At 37.6% G+C, this 24,028-nt stretch overlaps 1 protein-coding gene across 2 annotated transcripts in view; it reads right to left on the bottom strand.

Moving 5' to 3' along the window:
* The window catches only part of RELN (reelin), a 479,973-nt gene that overhangs the window by 165,923 nt on the left and 290,022 nt on the right, over window positions 1-24,028 (bottom strand). For both annotated transcript variants that reach the window (XM_003782608.3, XM_023518943.1), the window contains 4 exons: window positions 10,604-10,755; window positions 2,564-2,676; window positions 1,050-1,258; window positions 149-277 (listed from right to left, as the gene is read on the bottom strand). In XM_003782608.3, the coding sequence (XP_003782656.1) occupies window positions 149-277; window positions 1,050-1,258; window positions 2,564-2,676; window positions 10,604-10,755 (603 nt within the window). The remainder of the gene's footprint in view (window positions 1-148; window positions 278-1,049; window positions 1,259-2,563; window positions 2,677-10,603; window positions 10,756-24,028) is intronic.

Here is a 24,028-nt window from a genome sequence, read left to right as displayed (position 1 = left end):
TTTTTTTTTTTTTAAAATAAGATCACTTTCAAAGAAAAGTCCGGTTTCGAACTTGTTATGCCTAAAATGCTGGCCTCAGGATTACACATTCACTGTCATTCTGCAGCAGGAATTCAAGTCTTCAGTGTCTCAGAGAGAATTTACTCACCCACTGTAGTTTTCAGAGGAGTAGATAGTGCTGTGGGGGAGGTGGGGTCCAGCACAAATCTCAGGTAAGCATTCAGTGTGGAGGAGGGACCAGGAACGCCCGTGGTTGGTAGAAAACTCCAAGCTGACGCTAATAACACCAGAGCAAGCACAAGGAAAAAATGGGCAGAGATAACAAGTAAAATGAAGTTGAGATCTCTGGCCAAGTTCATTAAACATCTATAGAACCAATGTCAAAGTTTTTAAAGATGCTATTTCCTAAAGGATCATTTTATCCCTCACTGTAGTCTGGCTGGCTTTCAAAGGGCAATCAGTTAAATTGCTGCTACAAAAACAATGTTTTAAAGACAACAAATGGTAACTTGAGTTGTGCTCCCGAGTTTGATAGATGGAGAGGCAATTACCATGTCTCACACTGTCACTTCATCCTGTGAATGTGAGACTGACAGAGACAGAATTCTTAGAAAGGATCTGAGCAACACTTCTGCAAGTGAAACCCAGTGAAACCGAGAAGTCGTAGCTCTTAAAGTGCTAATTGATTTCCGTGCTTATTATTAGGGGGTCACTAGCCAACATGAGGTCAAGGTTTTTCTCAGTTATTTGTTGTGGTTTTTTTTTCTGCCTCAGCAATCTGTTGTAATGGATGGCTGCTCACAGTATAGGCAAACACCTCTGATACCTAAGCCCAAGCTTTTAGGATGAAGCGGTTTCTCTTTATAATCTATCCAGTCATATCGCACATATTAATCAAAGAACTTTTGGGAAAACTGTGTATTTTATTAATGAATATTTTATTTAAAATCCAGCTAATACTCTACTGAGAAACTGCCTCTGATTTAACAGCCAAGTCTATGAGCTCTCTTTTAATTAGTTCAGCACACTTGTGAAATAGCGCTTCCTACCTGTTCCCAGGTTGATGTGTTCCACATCCCAGATTAATGGAAAACTGTATCATGTGAGACATTGTAGAAGGGAGAACAGGCAAGACATGGAAAAAGTCCACAGCCCAGACATTCCTATTACGTCCTTGGTGGTTCTTTTGCCTGAGACAAAATTTGGTAGCAGGAGTCTGAAGTTCAGGATTGATGACCACAGAAACCAAAGATGGAACCTTCCAAACAAAAGAAACCAAAATCACTCGTAATCCTTTTCATGGTAGTCCATGTAAATTCTTCTAGATTCTACCTAGTAACCACTATGTATATAACTGCCCTTTAATAAGCACCGGGCAGTGTCCTTAGAGTTTCCATTTGTTGTTCTGAGACAAAGATACTATGCTCAAGGAACATTTGTTTTAGTGACTCAGACGTCTTCCTGTACAGGGAGGTGGGGCTCTGCGCGTGACTGATCAGCCTCTCTCTGCATGCAATGAACTGGTATAAAGGTCTTTTAAAATTTTCAAAACATACGTATATCCATTTTATCTAACTTAGCAAAAGACAAGGCAATTTGACATTCATATTTATCACCAGTCCTCTTTTAATGTAGATTTGTGTAATATCAAGAGTTCTCCAAAGCAGTGTTCTGAAAATAGGACTGTAAGCCTAAATGGAAGAGCCAATGAGTTAATGCTTGAAGATTTACATCACTGATTTGACTGAGGCCTGCGGAAGACCAAGGTAGGTTATAATCCTACCTTGCCACTGCTGGAAAACTGGTCCATTATGAAATCCCCAATGGTGTAACCTGGGTTACCCCTGCATGTGGAGTGCACTGGATACTTATTCTGCTTGTTTTCCATTCTAATCTATCTCCTCTTCCTAACTTAAACCCTGAGATCCTTCAGATGCTAAATGTTGGCTGTGTTTAACTTTTAAATGTACCTAGGGGTGCCATCCATGTGGAGAGAAGGCTAATTAATAATGAGCGTTTGGGTGTGCTTGTAGCACAAATAAATCCTCCATTATAAATACCAATTCTATACCTATGACAGCATCTCACGTGATTCTGAAGACGTGTGCAAATAATCAGAGGCGATACCTCTCTTAGGTCCAAAGGGCAAAGGAAAAAGGTCACCTACAGTAGCTCTAATTAGCAAACAAAAAAGCAAAGGTAATAATCATCTGTACTTTTACAATGGCCTGTACCTAGGAAAGCTCAATGCCTGGATCAGCATTCATTATGCCTAATAGCAAGTCTGTGAGGCTGCATAATTACAGCTATTTTTAGGACCGTCTTGGGGATAAGAATAACTGTCAGAGTACTAGGATCTGCCTTATTGTCTAATTCATTCTTCCTGATAAAACTTCATTTTTCATTTGTATCAAAAAAAATGTTATAATGTCACTTTTTAAGAAACCTGGTGACTTCCTAGGCTACCAGAACAGAGACTTCTCCTCTGCATCTGGCATGACCTTTATGGTTTTAACCCTGGCTTATCGAGGGAGGTCTGAGGTGGGCTATTTGGCATGTGTACCTTGTATGAGGAATAGGAAAGGGTATCCAGTGCAATGTGGTCTTTCCTTCCTTCAATCTTTGCATATAGGATGATATCATTTTCATGAGAATCTCCAGGGTCACAAATTCCTCCTACACCAAACAAAAATTTTATGTTAATGCCAACTTATATCCACAAACGTCAATTGCATTGTTAAATTTCAGAATAAAAAAAATTATAGTAACCAGATGCCACTTAAGAATAAGCCTAAACCAAGGTAACTAGACCCAGGGAAATAATGTACATAGTTCTGGTAGGCCATGCTAAAAAGATCAAAGACTTGATATTTGTGAAGGCCAAAATAACTGTTTGCTTAATGAAATCACTCAAATAACAGTCTGCTCTGAGCAGCAGCTGCACATCTGGGTTTTATCTCATATCAGAAAGATGTACTGTACTTTTTAAGAAGCCTTTACTTCCTTATATTTAATGTTTCTATGACCAAAGTTCAGAACCTACTGATTACAATTTTGAAACAAGTGTAGAGACCCACTGCATCCAGGACTTCTGAGGTATTATTCAAACTGTTAAATATCTTTAATGTTTTAGCACATGCATTTATGTTTGAAATGCAATTCATTTTTCATTTTTATATTTGTACCTCATTTGAGTTTTCGAAGTACATAGGATAATTTATTCCCTATCATTCTACTTTAGTCATGTAAAACGATATATTAGAACTGAAAGGTAATTAAGATCATTCTGATGATGAAACTGAATAAAAGGCAGGCACCTGAAGCCAAATATCACTTAAGTAACTGGTAGAAGAGCCAGGAGTAGATGTTATTTCTTTTTTTTTTTGGTTTTTGGCCAGGGCCGGGTTTGAACCCACCACTTCTGGTATATGGAGTCAGCGCCCTACTCCTTTGAGCCACACACACCACCCTAGATGTTATTTCTTTTAACCTTTGACACTCTATTCTTACCATGACTGCATTGTCTCAATCTTTTTGCTACTGCTGGTTTTTACCGATTGTGTACCCTGGAATTCAAGGGATAACATGTCTAACTTGAAGCTTCTCCCTATTTACCACTATCCTTAATAATAACATCAAAAATCACAGCAGGTCTGTGGGTATGTGCCTGGATAGCATGGCAAATAACCTATCCCGAAGTTTCACGATTTTATAACATTAACTTTTTATTATTATTATTTTTTCTCAAAAATTCCTTCAGTTTTTAAATTGACCACCATCAATGCTAATTTTTATCTCTGGAAAGTACTGTTGCTAATAATCTAGGGTGATGGTAAGACAATCTCAAGTCTTTAGAATAAGGTTACCCTCTGAGAGTTAATCTAGTAAAATCTGCAAATAATGGCTGAGACCACCTGAAATCAAATAAACCAAGAAAATGTCACTTGTTTGTAAATGTCTGGCTCAAACACAGACTAAGTAATTGGGGCTGATCTTGCAGAGAGATGAGGGAGTGATATTAGATGTTAATTAAGAAGGGTAGAACCTAATCAAGGCGAGACAGTCTGTGATAATATAAGGAATATTAGACAAAAAAGAAGGATATCAAAGAGCAAGACTTCCAGAGGATGCTCACAGCCTGGACAGGAATAACAGGGTTCTTAGTGAGCAAGGCCACTCTTGGGGATTCACTGTAAAATGTGTTCAGCAGTGAGGAGGCACCAGCCCTCACACCAGGAGTGTGGGCATGCCCATGTATTGCATGGTAAATATTACATCTCCAAGTCCCAAAATTTATCATTTTAACTTTTTTCTTTGATTAGTATCTTCCTAAAAAAATTCCTTTATTTTTTATATCAGCCATCAGGTGTGGTAATGTTTATCCACAGGCTACTCTACGGTGATATTCTACAGTTGCTGACACTCTACGATGGCAGTAATTAAAACCCCTGCCATTAAAATTACTGGGTGATAGGTATATCGGTTCTGATCCATAAACACTGCATATTCTTTTGTGCTTAGCAATAACATTTTCATAGCCTATTGATAAGAATTTTGCTTTGTCCATAAGCCTCCTCTGAGCAGAGAACATGAGCCTGTTCCCAAGATCCCAGATCTGGGGTCATTAAGAAAACTATTTTTCTCAATCTATAAACCTGATACCTGCACAGCTGACTACAGTGACCACATTAAGGTCATCTATGAGCCCAGTCCTGCCTGGCTAGCTGTCTCATTTATATGGCATTTCCATTTCATCTTCCCAAATGCAATAATCTGGGATGTTACATATGCTGAGCATATGTAACTTGGAATATAACAAATATTTATTGGATTAAGTAATTTGAACTGGGAATAGAGAAGGCAGATATGATGACAATGTACATTTTATCCTCATAGATGTTTATTATGTTTAATATTTAGGGGCAATGACCTGCAAAGAAAAGTGTGATTTATACTTTTCAGGATTATACGACATACTTCAGGGTACTGATAAATACATTCTAAATGATGATCTACAGAAAGATGGTGGAAAAGATCCATGTGAAAACTAAATTCTCTTTTTGAAAATGCAACGTTTTCATTACACATTGAGCACATATTAAAGACTTACCAAAAAAGAACAAAAACGGTGCAAGAATCACAGGCAGTGTGTTTTAGCGCACCACGCCTAACGAACGACACAGGACTTGAACTGTCAGCTCCCTCTAATTTCATTAATTTGTCCCCGGTAGCTCCTCTCCTGCTCCCTTGAGAACAGCTCATGAACTGTGTCTGCCCTTCCCAGACAACTGAAATGCATGTGGGAACATCACCCAGCCCAAAAGGGCAGAAGAAGAAAGTCCTCAAGGAGCCTAGACTTTAAAATGATGACAGACTTTATCAGAAAGGTCCCTCTGGGGGCAATTTATCAGTTCTGTGAAGTTTCAGTGACAGCAGCTCCTACAGGAAGATATAGATTCTGCTTCAGCTTCACAGCCTTTGATGCCTTGTGGAAAATCATGATTCACAGGCATCTTGAACAGCAGTGAAGGTGCAGAAAGATTTCAGTAAAAATTAGGGCATGGCCAATTCTAAAATACTTTAAACAAGTTTTAAGTAGCTTTTAAGTATCAGGAAAATGGTTCTGTTGGAGATTTATTATTTCAGGGCATTGGGCTAGAAGGAAAAATAAGCTCCAACCTCAAAAAGTTTGTTATTGGGTGAGGAAAACAAGACTAATATCTATAAGAAAGAATGGCAATTAGCAATAAAGGGTTGTGCTGCCATAACTGCAGTTAAAATTCAGAGGCACAGTGTGAGCTAAAAGACCTGGGCACACAGCAGATGCCCCATAGGTGTTTGTCGGAGGAATAATAAAGCAGCACACGAGTGAATGATGTCAGGTTATTTCAGAACTATTCACTGCATTTGGCTCTAAGAACAGTGCTGGATGCTGGCCCTCAATGAATGTGTATTGGATGAATGAATATCTGAATAAAGAAAAGAGACTTTGAACTGAACTCTGGAAGTTGAGCAAGTTTTCCAGAAATGTAGTCACAACATACTGATACGAACCAAGGACACAACGTATCAGAAACAGCCTGAGAGGGAGCAAGTGTGATCTAGCCTAGTTTAGAATCAGTCTGGTTTTCCTAAGGTACCATATTTAGTGAGAGGTTATTGGTAAACTGTCTCATCTTAAATCTCTTTCCAGGTTACTTTCTTCCCCCAAAACTAACAATGTTTTAAGGTCTTTTCCATAGGTCCTTCAGGTGGACATGGGGGTACTCAGAGGAAGAGTCCTATCTTGATGTGCTTGCACTGCTAGAAATAATGATTTAATAACCTTAAAATCAATTTTCAATTGTTCAATTATAAGTAGATTAGAAATTGAATTAAGAAAATGATTGTAGATGATGGGCAAAAGGGAACAGAGACAGGAGAGAAGGGGATCAGAGAAACCCACAATCTGTTGCAAAGCGACAGCCTGAAGCCTGGTATTTTCCAGCAAACTGTTTTGCTTGAACTTCACCTGTCCCCAGCGAGATTCAGCTCAGAGATCACTGAGCACTGAGAGACAAGGCTTGCCATGGGCCCTCTCAGGAAGTTAGTGCACTGGGGGAGTTGGCGAGGGAATGCTGAACTCACTGGAGACAGGGCAGGTACCTAAACCTTATTAAGAGAGAAAAAGTCTCTCAGGAAGATAAGGAGGAAAACACCTCCTTTCTTCTGTCATCTCACTATGGGCCAGCTCATCTGCACACAAAGCTTCCCAGGGGCCTCACTGTCACTCCTGAGATTTCTGTGCATGGTGTGATTGGGGTCTGGGCTTTGACGTCCTGCTCTTGGGATGTGTTTTCTGTTCTATCTCTGATTGTGTTAAGATCATAAATAAATTAGAGAAATAATAGAGGTAAATCAGTCTAATCAAGGTTGTTAGTTAAACAAACAGTTTGGTTAGAAAATGTAAGCCCAGCAAGAACCATGATATAAGAGTTTAGCCTTCCCCCATTAGATGATGATTAAAACAGTGATGTGTGTAATAAAAATGGAGCTAGCCCAGAGCTAAGGGCTTTCTGCCAGTCCTCATGCTTGGAGGTGAACAGTCCCCTGGCCAGCTTCTTAAAAAACTTTCTCCTGTGTCTTCACTCTTTATTTTCCCTCACCCTTACGTCCTGCCAGTCAGTGGGGAAGAACTCACAGTGTAGTTTGGGGCTGGCCCCAACAGGTCCATTCCTGTCTTACCCTTCCTGTTCTCTCCACCCTATCCTATGTACCCTATCCCAGTCACACTATCCTAGGTATCCCCTCTTATCCTATTCATCCCATCCTGTTCTATGTGTGCTATCTTATCCTATCCTATGCTACCCTATCCTATCCTATCCTATCCTATCTAGTCCTGTCCTGTCCTGCCCTGTCCTGTCCTATCCTATCCCTACTCTACCCTACCCTATCCTAAAAACACCTCCTCTGGATGTTGTTGTTCCCTCAAGATACAGACTCCATTTCTTTGCTCCTCACTACTATAAAATTCCTGAAGGAGCAGTCTTCTTGCAGAGATATAATTATTACTATTTTTAAGTACGAGTGCTTTGGCTTTTCTGGCATCACACCTTTGGGAATCCTCTCTTCACAGTCTCTGGTGGCCTCTCTGCCCTGTCCCGGTTGAGCCCTCTCTCTTCACATTCCCAATGTTGCTAATCACCTCCTTGTCTTCTCAGCCTGAGCCACGCCCTTCCTCTCTCCTCTCTGTATGACTTTCCTTCCACTGCTCTTTATGCCCTTTCTCAGCGTTCTCTGTCTACTCGTTCCCCTCTCCCTACATTAGATGAGGGTTCTCCCTAAGAATTTCTCATGTCTGATGCTACCTTCTGCTCAAGAGGCCACGGCATTTTCAAGGCTCCAGTTATCCCCAGTATCCAGATGATTTTCAAATCTGACTCAAACCTCGAATAGAATTTCAGCCTTCATATGACATTACAGAAACCTTGATCTTAACATACCCAGTATTAAAATCTTCTAGTCTACACTTGCTCTTTTAAAAAAAAAATATTTCTTAATTTAGGAAATGGCACCATTCTTTCAGCCACCAAGGAGAGAAATCTTGTCCTCATAAGCCCCACTGCCAACTGGGTGCCAACTTTGGTTGGGGTTCTCTCTCAGTTGTCCACTCTCTGTCCTCTCCTTACATTACTGATATACCCTGAGACTTCTGTTGCCTGCACTGGTGTAACAGCCTCCAAATTTAGTATTACCAGATAAAATACATCGCATAAAGAATATTTATGCTCTCTTCCTCCAAACAAAGAATATTTATACAAGAAAATATTTGTTATCTGAAATTCAAATTTTACTAGGCTGTATTTTTTTTTTCTTGTATTTTCTCAAAAATCTAGAGATTTTTTTTGGCTAAATCTAGCAACCCTATCCTAAGTAGTCTTTATCCTCTAATTTTTGATTATTTCAGTTTTTCATTTACACTCTTGCTAGGACGACCTTTCTATAACACGGGTGATCATGTATTACAGAATGAACTAACAGGAATTCTCTGATGGCTCCACACTACCTATAGGAAGAAAATCCAAACTCCTGAATAAGGAATTAAAGAAAATCACCACTCTTTCTGCTACCTGCTTTTCTCATTTCATCTCACCTGCATCCATTCATCTATCTGTACTGGGAAAATCACCCCGCTACAAACATAGCACACACCTTTATTCTTGCGCCTTTTTTCAAAATAGCTTAGTTTGGAATTCTCTTCTTCCCTTAAGTATAAATCCTGCCCAACCTTCCGGGCCAGGTTCAAATGCCATCTCCTTCATGAAGCTTTACTCTAATCCCTCCCCTGCAATTACTCACAGCCTCTTCCACACTTTCATAGCATTTTCCTTCCATTATAACATATTGCATTCTCTCTGGCAGTTAGACACTGCTTGTGGGAAGGGACTTTAAGTAGTTTTTATAGCCATAACAACAGAGATATACGGAGTCTAAATACAGGGTTTTATTTGGCACTGTGTTAAGTGCTTTGCATGTATTAACTCATATGAGCAGCAGCTCTGTGATTTAGGTACCATTATTCTCCCCAGTTGTATTCTCCATAAATCCTAGCTCAGGGCTTTAGATTCAGTAGGCATTCCTTACATTTTAAAGTTGAATAAAAGATGGTTTATTTAGATAATGTGCTTCTTTGTGCTAATTCAAATTAATTTTTCCATTATAGTCAATTCTATTTTAATTTATTAATAATCTTTATTCTAGAAAGAATTAAAGGTGACTTAATCTCTTATATAGACACAATTACATAAAGAAACTTAAGTAATGATGACCCGATCACATATAAATGCACTGAACATGACTGATTTACTAGGAAAAAATAAAAAATTCAAAAACATCATATCAAAAATGGTAAAAAGGGGAGAAATTAGACTATTACTAAATGATTTTTTAAATTTCAGAATATTACAGGGGTACACATGTTCTGGTTACATAATTTGCTTTTGCATATTTTAAGTCAAAGTTGTAACTGTGGCAACTTTTCTTTGACTTAAGGTTTTCCAGGAATCATTTTTTAATAACATGAGAGCCAGTTTCTTCTTATTTAAAGGAAATGAGCTCTGGGACTTTAAATATGCAAACTGTGAAGTTGAGGATACCCTTAAATGTGAGCTTGTTTTATTTTATGTCCACAATTTCTATGTTGTCAAACAGATCATTATGGAAAATGAGTTAGCCTCACACAGGTAATCTTCTGGAGAGCATGAGATGATCAGGTTTGTCTTGCAATCCTGAGCTGTACAGTTGTCAGAAAGGCAAAGGGAGGAACGTGAGAGAAATAAACAGCCAGTGCTGATGCCCAGAGTGAGATCGGTCTGTTCTGATGAACTGACACCTCCGCTAGTAAGTTCAAAGGTAGACAATGTTTATTTCCTGCTTCACTTCCAGATGTTGCCTGTGCTTTTCCAGTAACTCAACAAAGACGGCATGTGACACCTACTCACACTCTGGAATGACATCAGTGAAGGAATGTGTAATGGTGGCCCTTGACTACAAGGGTAAATTTCAATCCCATAATTCCTCTTTGGGTATTTTTCCAACCTTATGTATTTTCTCTATAATATTTTGAAGAGAAATATGTCCTATGAATACTTTTTTCTTAATGTGTTTGCAAACATTGGCAAATAGAGCGCACTAACAAAGTATTAACCTGTTTCTTTCTCAGCTTCCCACAACAGTTGTGCAATGATGAGCTACCAGTGAAAACAAATGACTCATCTGAATGACTGCTTTTGGAGGGGAAGGGAGAGACTGTGGACAGAGAAGTTGCTTTGCTTTGTAGCGTCTCTCCTACTCTCCTTTCAGCCATAACCATGGAGGGAGAGGGTGGAGGGAGGTACTGAGGCCTTGCCATGGCACTCCAGGACTGGCTCTCCACAGCATGGGTCCAGCAGGGCTGGTCTGAAGCAGAGGTGAGCACCATGGGTTTTTTGCTCTGTCTGCACAGCTCACATTTCATTACTTTTCATTTTACATAATAAACAACAAACAGTCTTATTTCCTCAGGAATAGGTGTTGGCCTGGGATCTGCTCCAGGGTCAACAAAGCTTGTTCAAAATGTACCTACCCATAACAAAGTAGAACCTCAAGTTCCCGTAACCGGTGGTGTCCATGTACGGAGTGCACAATTTCCTCTCTCCATCTTTGAGGAAGACCATTGATAAACCTGATTCTATTGTTCCACATTCTGTACCAATGACGGCTCCCAAAACGTCCCATCTTAAAACAAAGAGAGAATCATTAATAAGAGTTAGAATATTAAGTCAAAGCTTCACGAAGTGTAACATTTTGTTTTTAATGAGGAGCATTTACTTAGTAGTGAACAATTCTGAAAGACATGGCACCACAGGTAATGAGTAAACTTTAAACGCTTTCCAGTCACAGTTACGGTTTTCCCATAGAAGAACAATCTTAATCAATATTATGACATGTGTGTCGTGTACTAATTTTGATCATAGCCACGGTCCAGAATGAGATAGTCTTTATTTTTAAAGTACTTACTGTTGAGTTGGGAAACCAAATTCAAACTAAGGAAACAGAGAACTACAAAGTCAGTATCATAATACAAATACATGGTGTTTTACATATTCAAAAATTATAATATGAAAAGCTGTAAGAGCTAGCGAAAGTCTAGCAAGTTTTTAAAGAGGACATGGGATTTTAACGGGGTCTTGCCAAACAGGAATTAGTATATATAAAGAAAAAAATAGGCAGCTTTTGCTGAGTGCTGTGTGCCAGATCCTATTCTAGGCCTTTTACACATTAAACTCTTTTCATTCTTGCAGTTAAATCTATGACATAGCCACTATTACTATTCCAATGTTAGATGAAGAACTCGAGATACAGAGAGATTAAGGACAACTAGCAAAGGATGGAGACAGTATTCAAATCTATGCAGTCTGACTCCAGAGCCTGTGCTCTTACTACAGTCTTATAGACAATTAGGTAGCGATTTTCAGACAGTGTGCCATGGCACACTGGTGTGCTGTCAGAGAATCTTAGGTGTGTCGTGAAAACTTTTAAAGATAAATAATTAGTTTTGAAAGAAGTTCAAACCAAAGTATTTTTCTCACTCTTTTTTATGATCAACAAAATGTAAGTGTGCTGTGGAAGTTTAACTATAGATTCAAGAGTGCCATGAGGTAAAAAAGTTGAAAAACCCTGCTATTAGGGGTTGATGAATTTACGGGAGTATAGGCTAAGAAACTGGAATGACCTTGAAACTATTAGCAATGCAGATATCAATTGACCTCAGTGGAGGGTGTGTGCTGGGGAAGAGAAAAAAATAAATTTGAATAGTAAAGTGGGACCAATCTGGTTCCAAAGTGGAGAGTTGGAAACAGAGTTCATAGTCTATACAAAAGGCATTCAGGGCGATTATTTCTCTTTTCTTTTCTTTTCTTTTTCTCTTTTCTTCTCTTCCTTCCCTTATCCTTCCTTCCCCTCCCCTCTCCTGGGCTATCTATCACCTGGGCTAGAGTGCAGTGGCACAAATACAGCTCAGTGTGACCTCAAACTCCTGGGCTCAAGTAATAAAGGCTCCTCAGCCTCCTGAGTGGCTGGGACTACAGGTGGGTGCCACCATGGCTAACTGATTTTTGCATTTTTTGTACAGATGGGTTCTCTCTGTATTGCTCAGGCTGGTCTTGAATTCCTGGCCTCAAGTGGTTCTCTCGCCTAAGCCTCCTAAAGGGCTGGGATTACATGTGTGAGCCACTGCGCCTGGCCCAGGGTGATATTCCTAAAATTCAAACATAATGATGTTTTTCCTTTGTTTACGGTCATTCAGTGGCTCCCCATTGCCCTTAGACAAATTCCAAACTCCTTTATAAAATACAAGGTCCTTCCTGGCCTGGCCAAGAATTCGCCCCCACCCCACCTCTCTGGTTACTCCATGCCAGTCCCTGTCTTGTAGCAAACTCTTTGAGCATATAATGTGAAGTCCAAGTTACTAAAACATTCTCCATCAGGCCTCTGTACTTCTACTCATTGTCTACTGAACAAACTCAGGGTCATTCAAGATGCACTTGAAATATCACGCATGCTTCCGTACAGCCTTTCCCAAACTGCTAGCCAGCCCTACTATCCCATCTAAGATCAAGTTAGAGTCTTTTGTGATCCTCTGTCTCACGGAACATTGCCTTCATGCCTTCACTTCTTTACATGCCTTTCTTTATCCCTGGTATGTCAACTCCTAAGATAGGATCTGTGGCTTATTGTCATGTTTGTAGACCCGAGCCCAGCGTCTAATACCTAGGACATTCTCAAATATTCTTGTTGACTCAGGGTATCATTAAAGAATTCTGGATTCAGAGGGTAAATGAAACCTGGCCCAGTGTCCTGCAGGAAGCCCATCCTCACTTTCCTCTGCTTTCTGTAGCCTCATCCCTGCCTTATCCTGTGAGACAGTTCACGCAGCAGAAGTGGCTCCTGCCCTTTGACCACATGCAGGCAGGCCTGACTACCGTTCCCACCCTCATATTGGTGAGCTGATCTTTCAGTCACAAGGTCTTCTTGTACCTGGCTTCCATGTTTGGTGCCACTATTGGTTCCTCTGTCACCTTAAAGTCACAGCTCTGATGGTTCGGGCTCCTCTGCCCCTTACATCTTCACTATATCATCTGCCCATCGAGACCCAAGGCCTGGGCTTTAGTTTCAACAGCAGCCTGGGTTTGGGGCATACACTTAAAATGCACAAAACATTCAGAAATGTCTTCTGGCTTAGATGTCTTATACAAAGTCCTGGCCTCTCTGACCCATGATCTTACTCAAACCCCTAACCAAGTTCTGTCTGTGTCAGGGAGAGGTGAAAACAAAGCAGGAGATCAAAACTAGCTGACAGGCCAGAGCCACAGGTATTTACAGTACATCACATTCAAGAGGACTGTGAAACCACTCCCACAGAAATCCTGCAATGCACGCTTGGCTATAATAGAGTCAGAGACTACTCTTTTGGAGAACAACCATAAACTTCTGATGAATATCTAGGTCATTTCCATTTTCTGGTTTTAATTAACAATGCTGCATTAAAGGTGCTTGTGTAAATATTTGCTCCCTACCAGCAGTCCCCAACTGGTGCCTGGGAGACCTAAGGCCCTAAGACACCCACTGTATTAGTGAACTGTTCTTCACCTTTGCATCAAACATGGAAGTAGCTATGTTTCTCTTAGGAACTAAGAAAGTAGTCACTCTCATAACTTTCTGTGTTCTGGGTTTCTCATAGTAATCTCAGTTAAGAAAGGATGCTGGGGAATATATCTAGAAGTAGATCTGGCACTTCATATTACTCTAAAAATGGTTGGATATGGTGGTGCCTGTTGCTCAGTGGTTAGGGCACCAGCCACATGCACTGGGGCTTATGGGTCTGAACCTGACCAGGGCCTGCTAAACCTCAATGACAACAACAAAAAAATAGCCAGGCATTGTGTGTGTGGGGGGTGTCTGTAGTCCCAGCAACTTGGGAGGCTGAGGCAAGAGAATCGCTTAAGCCCAGGAGTTTGACATTGCTGTGAGCTGTGATGCCACAGCACTCTACTAAGGGTGACAAAATGAGACTCTCTCAATAATAAAAAATAAATAATAAATAAAATACAATAAAATAAAAATGGCTGGACAAATTTATTCCTAGCCAAGCACCATCAGCCCAGGTTAATTTTTAAATTTTGGAGAGATAGGGTCTTGCTATGTTGCCCAGGCTCATCTTGAACTCCTGGTCTTGATCAATTCTCCTGCCTTGGCCTCCCCAAGTGCTGGGATTATAGGTATGAGCTACTACACCCCACCTCTGTTACTCTGTAACAGAGTAGTGAAAAGCCCCATCACCTTTCACCTCTTCACATTTGTGTTGGTTATTCTCCTTGTTTACTCATCCTAAGGAATATTATAATAGAATCACCTGGTTGAGTTCCATAAAAAACTCTGCTGGGATTTTGATAAGAATCCACTGTCTTTTTTTTAATTAATTATTTTTTATTAAATCATAACTTTGTACGTTGATGCATTTATGGGGTTCAGGGTACTGCTTCAATATACAATGTGAAATGTTTACACTGAACTAAGTAACACACACATCACAATTATACTCATTTCTTTTTGGGGCTTCTTTTTTTTTATTTCTTATAGCATAACTATGTACATTAATGCAATCATGGGGTACAGTGTGCTGTTTTCATATACATTTTGAAATACTCTCATCAAACTGGTTAACATAACCTTCATGTCATTCTCTTAGTCATTAAGACATTGATACTCTGCTTTTAGAAAGATTCACTTGTACCCTTGTAAGATAAGCTATATAGGTGACCCCACCAATCACCGTCCCTCCCCCTATTGCCCCCCTCACCTCCCCTCTCCCACCCCCTTCCCATATTCTAAGGCTATAATTAGGTTATGACATTCCTATAAAAGCTATGAATTAGTTTCAAAATAGGGCTATGTACATTGGATACTTTTTCTTCCATTCTTGACTCATTTCTTAATAGTTTTGAAATGTACCATTGCATCATGCACTTTAGGTGAGGTCCCTCCAAATACCCTCTCTCCTCCCATGTTCCCCCCTCTCCCCCCTCCTCCCTTCTACTTTCTGGACTATAGTTGTGTTTTGCCATCCGTATGAGTGTGTAGGTGGTTATATATTGATTTCATAGTAATATTGAGTACATTGGATATTTTTTTCCCCAATCTTGAGATACTTTACTAAGAAGAATATGTTCCAGCTCCATCCAGGTAAACATAAAAGATGTGAAGTCTCCATCTTTTTATGGCTGCATAGTATTCTATGGTGTACATATACCACAATTTGTTAATCTACTCATAGGTCGATGGGCAATTGGGATATTTCCATATCTTTGCTATTATGAATTGGGCTGCAATAAATATTCTGGCACAAATGTCTTTGTTGTAAAATAATTTTTGATCATCTGGGGATATACTTGGTAGAGGAATTGCAGGATCAAATGGTAGGTCTACTTTTAGTTCCTTGAGTATTCCCCAAACTTCTTTCCAAAAAGGTCATATTAGCTTGCATTCCTACCAGCAGTGAAGAAGCGTTCCCTTCTCTCCACATCCACGCCAACATCTGTAGTTTGGGGATTTTGTGATGTGGGCTAATCTTACTGTAGTTAGATGATATCTCAAAGTGGTTTTGATTTGCATTCCTCTGATGATTAAGGATGATGAGCATTTTTTCATGTGTTTGTAGGTCATGCGCCTGTCTTCATCAGAGAAGTTTCTGCTCAAGTCTGTTGCCATATAGAAATGGGTTATTTATTCTTTTCTTACTGATTAGTTTGACAGACAATCTTCAGAATGGGAGAAGATTTTTGAAGGTAATGCTTCTGACGAAAGTCTGGTAACTAGAATCTACAGAGAACACTGTCTTTGTTTTAATTGATAAGAAGTTATCTATTGAATTGTTGCTCCTTGGTAAGTAATCTCTGGTTGCTTTTTTTTCCTTTGGTGAAAATCTATTATAGGAGTAGGTTTATGTAGGAGTAGGAGTAGGTTTATTTTATTTACCATTGAGAACTTGGCATGTCTTCCCAATTTGAGGATTCATATTTTTAATCACAGCTGGAAAAATATAAGTCACTATCATTTCAAATATTAACTTCTCCTCCTTTCTGGAACTTCGACTGGACCTACACTAGGGTTTCATATTCTGTTCTCCATGCCTCTCATTCATCTTTCTTTCTTTCTTTTTTTTTTTTTTTTTTTTTGCTTTTTTGTTTTTTTTTGAAACAGAATCCCACTTTGTCACCCTGGGTAGTGCTGTGATGTCACAGCTCACAGCAACCTCCAGCTCCTGGGCTTAGGCGATTCTCTTGCCTCAGCCTCTCAAGCAGCTGGGACTACAGGTGCCTGTCACAACGCCTGGCTATTTTTTTTTTTTTTTTTTGCAGTTTCTGGCTGGGGCTGGGTTTAAACCCACCATCTCCGGCATATGGGGCCAGTGCCCTACTCCTTTGAGCCACAGGCACTGCCCCTTATTGCTATTTTTTGTTGCTCCCTACTCACTGAGCCACAGGCACCTTCTGTTCATCTTTCTTTATTACATTCTGTGTTTTTTTTAATTGGATGCATCTCTAGTTCAGTATACTAATTCTCTCTTTACTTTTTTCTATTTTTATTCCCTTTATAGTACATATTTCATTTCCATGACTATATTTTTCACTTTCAGAAGTCCTCTGTGGTGTTTTTAAAAATTGACTTTTTTCTCATAGCACTGTCTTCTTTCAAAACAACTTAGAGTCCTTTTAAAAAATGTTTTCCTTCATTTAATCGTATTTATTTCATCTCTCTCTCATGTTTCTCTTTTATCTCAGTTGGAATGTACTTACACTCCTGTCATATTTGCAGACTGTCCTTTTTAGTGAACATAAAATCACAGAGGTCATAATTCTTGCTGTGAGCTCATCTTTAGTGGACTTATCTCCAGTGTGAATTCCACATACTTTCAATAGTAGAAATAATTTTACAAAGGGGTTTTGCATCTGTGTCTGTGAGCACCTTGGAGTTCTGCTGGTCCTGAATTTATTTTTATACTAATTTCTCACTTTAGAATTTTCCCACGTAGGTAGCACATATGTGAATTTTCCATTTGTTTGGAGTTCCCATTGTCCTGGGAGATGATTATCCCCTTGAATCAATGAAAGGGGTCGTTACCCTAATTGCTTCTTTATGGAGAAGGAGCTCTTCAGGATCCCAAATTTAGCAAGAATCTCAGTTCTAGCTGTCATCTGCCAAGGATCTTTTGTGAGTCTTTTTAACCCTAATCTTTTGCCTTACATTACACATAAATTTGGTATACTCTAAACTATCTAAATTTCGGCAATCCAGGTTTTCAGTTTTCCTTTCCTTCCAGCATCTGCTCATTTCTGCCCCTCTCCTGGGGCAGAAATTAAAGAAAATTATCATATGTCTATGGGTTTGTAGAGGGGAAGGGACTGCATGAACTCAGTCTTGTCACAGCTTTGAATTTTCATCTGGCTGGTACTATTAACAGTGATAATACAGAACTAAAAGAAGTAATAAACAAATCAGTCCATTTCCGTCTCTAATTTAATTATGTCATCTGGGGTATTAACATCACAAATTAAAGGACTATGTCAACTTCCTGATTTGACCTCTCTTTTCAAGTAGTATCCAATTTTCCTTAATATTAAGTAATCAATTGTTAAACACAGGCAGGTTAATAACTCTTCTTGTCTTTAAGCATTCAAATTATATATACTTTGTATCCTTGGTAACTTTATTATAAAAGAAGGAATTTTATAAGTAAAAAACAAATAACTGTTAGTTGCTGAATGAATATTAACAGTTCTAACAAATGGCGATATGTTGCCTTCCAAGAAAATAAATCTAATAATCCTTAGCCCTAATTTCCCCACCCAAAGCTTATAAGATACTATATAGTGTCTCTAAACAATATATTTAAGTCATGGGGTTTAGTTTTCAATAGATGGACATTAGTTTCATTGAATTTCATTAAGCAGTCAAACTTGGCTAAATATGAATACATGTAAATAAAATTACAGTTTTTTAGGTAGAATGTTTAACGATCTAGTTTTGAAAAATACTACATTAATTCTTCCCATACCAAACAAATAGCATACAACTATAATATCACACATGTGACAACAGATATGGAAGGTGATATGTGAATTATTTAAGAATGCATTATATATAATTATAACTTTATAATCTGTATGGTTCATGTTATGAGAGAAGTTTCTTTCATTTTTTTTTTTATGAAATCATAGCTGTGTATGTTGCTGGTGGGAATGCAAACTAATACGTTCCTTTTGGAAAGATGTTTGGAGAATACTTAGAAATCTAAAAATAGACTTAGAGATCTAAAAATAGACCTGCCATTCGATTCTATAGTTCCTCTACTAGGTATATAACCAGAAGACCAAAAATCACATTATAACAAAGATATATGTACCAGAATGTTTATTGCAGCCCAGTTTATAATTGCTGAGTCATGGAAGAAGCCCAAGTGCCCATCAATCCATGAATGGATCAATAAATTGTGGTATATGTACATCATAGAAGTTTCATATTTTGTATTTGTTTTTAGTATTTCAAGATGCTTATTTCTCCTTTGTATTTATTTCTGGTCCCATCTAATTTGGCCTTTGTCATTTGCACACCTAACTTGCCTATATGAAGGAAACTAAGACACACGGAGGTGAGTGGCTTGCCTCAGGCCAACTGCCTATCTGGTTCTGATAAAAATGAGATCTTCTGTGTTTCCGTTTGCTGTTATTCTGGTAGTTACAATTCTAAAGAGGGTGCTATGACAGGATGATTACCTTGAATCATCCCAGTTTATAATAGATGTGGGGATAAAGTCTTAGGAAATTATTTATTTACTTAATTTATTTTGTATTTTAACAGGTTATACCAATCATTGAAGGATCACAAGGAGTAATTTTTTGAAACAGCTCCTAATAGTACTGGATCATTCATAAATTAACCAGGAGCCTCTCTTGACGCATACATGAAAATTTCACGCTGGTTCATTGGTCTTTTACTTGCTCCATTTATCCCAATTAAACCACTCAGCCTACTGACTCACAAAGCAAGTTAAGGTTATAAATGATGCAGATGATAACTCCTTTTAGACATTTATCTGCTTTAGAGTATTTTTAAAGTGAAAAATTAAATTGAAAAAGAATTGTCAGAGTCTGAAAGAACCTTCTATTCAAGTGAGAAATGAGATTAGCAGTCATTCTGTCTTAATTACTTGTTGTAAATGAATAACTTTTCTAGATAATCTAGTTATTTTCATGATCTCTATCACAGACAAAGCTGTATGAGATGTGATTCAGACTATGTATTTCTTTTCAACCTTTATTTTAAAGTCCAACGTATCTCATTTTATTCTCAATTAATCTTTATTTCTCCCACTCCGGCTGTTGAAAGATAACATAAATGAGGTTATTTTCTTTGGAAACCCAAATATGTATAATCAAGTAAAATGGAAAGTTTAGTGTACTGGGCAGAGAAAGAAACAGAGAGAAATCTGCTTCTTTTAATTTTTACAAAATTTGCCTTTTGTGAAAGTGCCATTACTTTGAATGAATTACCTTGCATCTATTAAAAATTCAGTAGTAGCCTGAGCAGCACAAGCACATTTTTTCATTAAGTTGTATAAACACTAGCTCAAACATGATTGGAGGCAAAGTATCCTTAAGGAGAACCCAGAGTTCCCTCAACTATTGAGGAGCTTCAAGGAAAGTCTTTTATCTGCTCAGACATCAGATTCTCCATCTATAAGGTCACAAAGTTCTGATCATTTCAAGCTACAAAAAAGATATAGTTCTGGACTTTCTCCTAATATTATTAACAGTTCCAGGGAGTGAAATTATAACATAACCAAATCTTTGAGGCTAATTGTGCTTCTCTGAGGCGCTCTGTAGTTTTAGCAGTATCTGGATGGGATGGAAATTTCCCTGAAAAGGAACTTCTCTGTTTAAATGGTGTGCTCCCTAAGGAAGACCAGTTCTATGTGAACTGCATTTGAAAGTATGTCTGCCTCAGGGAGAGGGCTCTCCACAACGCAGCAATTTATATTTCTTCTTTTATGACTAATTCTAAAATAAAAGTCCCTATCTTATTTATTATAAATACCATGGTATTTATTATTTATTACAGATAGAGGAAGGTGAAGTTGGAGCACAAATGAAAGTTATTTAATCAATAAAATGCCTTAGGGCAAACTGTCTCTTAGAGATAGCAAGGTCACAATTATATTTAATTTATATTTTTAAAATAAAACTTTTTTTGGTAATAAAAGGAGCAATATTTTTCTGAGCAAAAATAATCTAAAGAAGTCTCTTAACTGGAAAGGTGACACCGTTCTCTATCAGATGTTCTGGAATGCTTGTGAATAAGATTAATTATGTTTTGATCAGCTCAAACTGCAATACCGGTAAGAAAACCATATTCTATGAAGGGTAATTTGATACTATTAAAAAGGAAATTATATACATATTTATTTATAGGTACACACATAGATCTCATTATCTAATTTTCCTTCTTTCTTTGAGAAATTTATCTTTGAGAATGCTTTAACAAGTACACAGAATGTTTATTACAACATTTTTGTCTATAAACAGGGAATTGGTGACATCAGTACATTGCCTTTTTGAAATAATGAAGATTTATACTTAAAGACAAAAAAAGAGATATTCATAATATGTTGTTACATTAAAAAAATCAAGTTGAAGTATAACGTAAAGTGTGATTCTAGTGGGTTTCTTTATATTGTCATAAAAATTTCCAAACGAATATAAACCATGCCAACATTTAACAGTGGGGGAATGGGAATTTGCATGGGGAGACTTTTGACTTTTGTTTTCCACATTTGCCTTAAAATAAGCAAATAATTTCCAGGGGAAAAAAGAAAGGATTCAATTATGTATATTACAATTCAGAATGAAAATTTAAATTATCTCATTATAGGTTGATGAAAATATTGAGAATATGAACATAAGAAACAGAGGTCTAACATTTCAATAAAATTTTTCCCACTTATATGGGCATAAATGTCATTAAAGGTAATGAAATATTTGGTATTATCTATGAAATTCTTTTTGTTCTATTTCCCAGAATATTTTAAACCATGTATAAAGTTGGTTTAAAGTTGGCAACTTTAGGGATCACCTAAGATACAGAAGAAAGCTTGGCTATAAGATCCCATATTTACCAAATTCATAAGGTTTTAAAAAAAAATCTCATCTGAATTCTCTGAGATTGCAAAAGTACATTATATTCAGAAGGTCTCTATTTGGGATGTATTCTCTGATATTTAATAAGGGATGTGACATAGGTAAAGACCCTTCTGCATTCATCTATATTCATGAGGTTTATCTGCAGGACGAGTCCTCTGAAGTCTAGCAAGGTGTGTATTTTGACAGAAGGCTTCTCCACCTTCATTGCATTTATAGGTTTTCCCTCTAGCATGACAGCTTAGGTGACGGCAAAAGATGAGCTCAGAAGCTTCCCTGCATGCACTGCATTTCAAAGATTCTTCTCTTCAATTGGCTCACCTGTATTTCACTCAAATTCAATTTTGTTTTAGACTTTCATTACTCGCATTGTGTTTATTCACACTCTGGTTGGAATAACATTAATAAAAAATGCTGGATTCAGAAAGGTTAGAAGGCACTCACCTTACTCATTGATAAGATAGTAATATAACCTAGACTGGTGATTGTTTAGAGAAAATAACATATTGCCTGGGACATTACAGAGTCTTCATAAATGTTAGTTTCCTTTTCTCCCCCTGTAGAATGTAGTGCTGTTTTCATTTTATGGTAAGTCAAAGGGGCAGTTTGAATCCATTTCTAAATTATAATGAGCATTTTTTAATACTAGAATTAATAGAGCAACAATCTTAGATGAAATTGCAGTATAGTTTACAAAGTGCTATTGCTGAAATAATCTTTAAACAAGGAGAAACTTAGCTGAAAGAAAAATTGTACTTTATCAACCTGCGGATCTTATGCACTGTTTAAAATTTTGGCTACAGATTATCTGGGCTTCTACATTTATTGTCTATGTTATTTAAATGGTTAAACAAGTTTTGCTTTAATAAAAGTGTACATGTCTGTTAAGAAAACTCCACTTAATACAATGTTAGCTCAGTTAGAGTGTCAACCTATTTTAAATCCACCTACCCTGAATTATAAAGCTTAAATGAATTAAATCCTTTTATAGCCTTGGAAGCACTTTATGAAAAGTAATCTAAATCAAAGGTAACAATTCTCTGGGGTAGGACAAAAGAAACAATTTGCAAAAAATAACAAGAAGGTGCTTAAACTGTTCTGAAGAGTTCCAAATAATTTTAAAGCCTATTTTTAATAAAAGTATCAACTTAAACCAAAGAGTCTCTAATGAAGATCATTCTTGTCGTTTTACATGTAAGTTTGGTTTTCACCGGTTATATGTAAGAATCATTGGTGCTCTCTCCCTAGAATAAGGATGGGGAATCAGTTACTGAATTCCGATGCTCACATGGACAGCTGATTTGGGGAGGGGGTGCTATTCACCAACTCATGAATGGCAGTGTCCAGAGCAAAGATTGTGTATAAATGGGTTGGAAATTTAGGATGGGTTTACAATTTCTGTCAGAACAAACAGAGGTATTTTTGTTGTCATTCAAAAAAAATCACAGTTTTTGTTTTAAAAATATAAAAGCAATTAGCTTAAAAAGAAAGCAATAATAGAACCTAGGTCAAAAGAAGATCAGAGCAAGAAGAAGTAATACGTATCTTTTAACAACTTGCAAGGACTTTACCCTGATCCATTTTAGCACTTGCATGGTTTTTAAACATATCCAATTATCATTTTAACTAAGGTTGGCTTTTATTCCTTTTTTTTTTTTAAATCATAGCTGTATACATTAATGCAATCGGGGTACAATGTGCTGGTTTTATATACAATTTGAAATGTTTTCATTAGACTGGTTAACATAGCCTATCATTTTAACTAAGGTTGGTTTTTATTCTTGGTGACATCTTTTACTTGTTTATTTAGAGAGTGATTTAGGCTTCCCTGGCCTATTTAACTTTGTGTTTCTTTATATCTTGTTAATTAATATCAGCATAATTTTCCTTCGAGAACCACTTTGGACATATCACATTACAGATAATGATGATGCCTGGAATAACAACTAAACTTTAACTTGTTTAATTGCTTATTATGTACTACCCATCAAGCAAAGTGCTCAACACATACTGATGCATGAAATATCCCTTTTTGCTCTTTTAATGCTTAAACTTGAATCCTCTGTGATCTGATTTTTATACTCCTCCTTGCTGCTTCTGTTCCATTTGCCTGGTTTATTAGTTCCTCTTTGACTTCCAGTGTCTTGTGTTATTCTAGGTTGAGTCTCTTATAAAGGGCAAATATATAGCTCCCTTAAAAAAAAAACTTATGGTCAGCACCTCATGTAATAAGTGAATATAACTCACTTGAAATTATCATGTTACTGATACGTTTAGATTGGTTTCTGACAGTGTCATCTATTTTCTATTTGCCTTGTTTTTTACCAGTTCCTTTTTCCACTTTCCTGGTATTTGCTGGATTGATTATGTCCTTTGTTCTGGGTAAACCCGATGCTTTAGAAATTATGCAGCCTCTATCAGGCTCATCTAGTTTTTAACACTGATGTTTACATTGATTCTTTAAGTTTTCTATTCACATTAACATTTAACCAAGCCGTATATCCTCACCTTCAGCAGGTGAAGAACTCTGGCAGTGTTTTATTTCCTATTCTGCTCCCCTTCTATACTTGTCGTGTTGTGAGGTTTTCTGGGCTTTAACTTCAAATTTGTATTAAAACTTCAAAATAGTTGACACTTATTTAGAATGAACTGCCAGTTTTACTTTTTTATTTGTTCACTCCTCTTTGTTGGTTATCTCATCTTCCTCCTGGATTAGTTTCTAGGAATATACCTTCTAATTTTTTCAGAGAGGGTTC

Source organism: Otolemur garnettii, unplaced genomic scaffold (genome assembly GCF_000181295.1).
Source record: "Otolemur garnettii isolate 467f Iridium unplaced genomic scaffold, OtoGar3 scaffold00005, whole genome shotgun sequence".
Lineage (NCBI taxonomy): Eukaryota > Metazoa > Chordata > Mammalia > Primates > Galagidae > Otolemur > Otolemur garnettii.
This window is presented reverse-complemented; position numbering and strand designations above follow the sequence as displayed.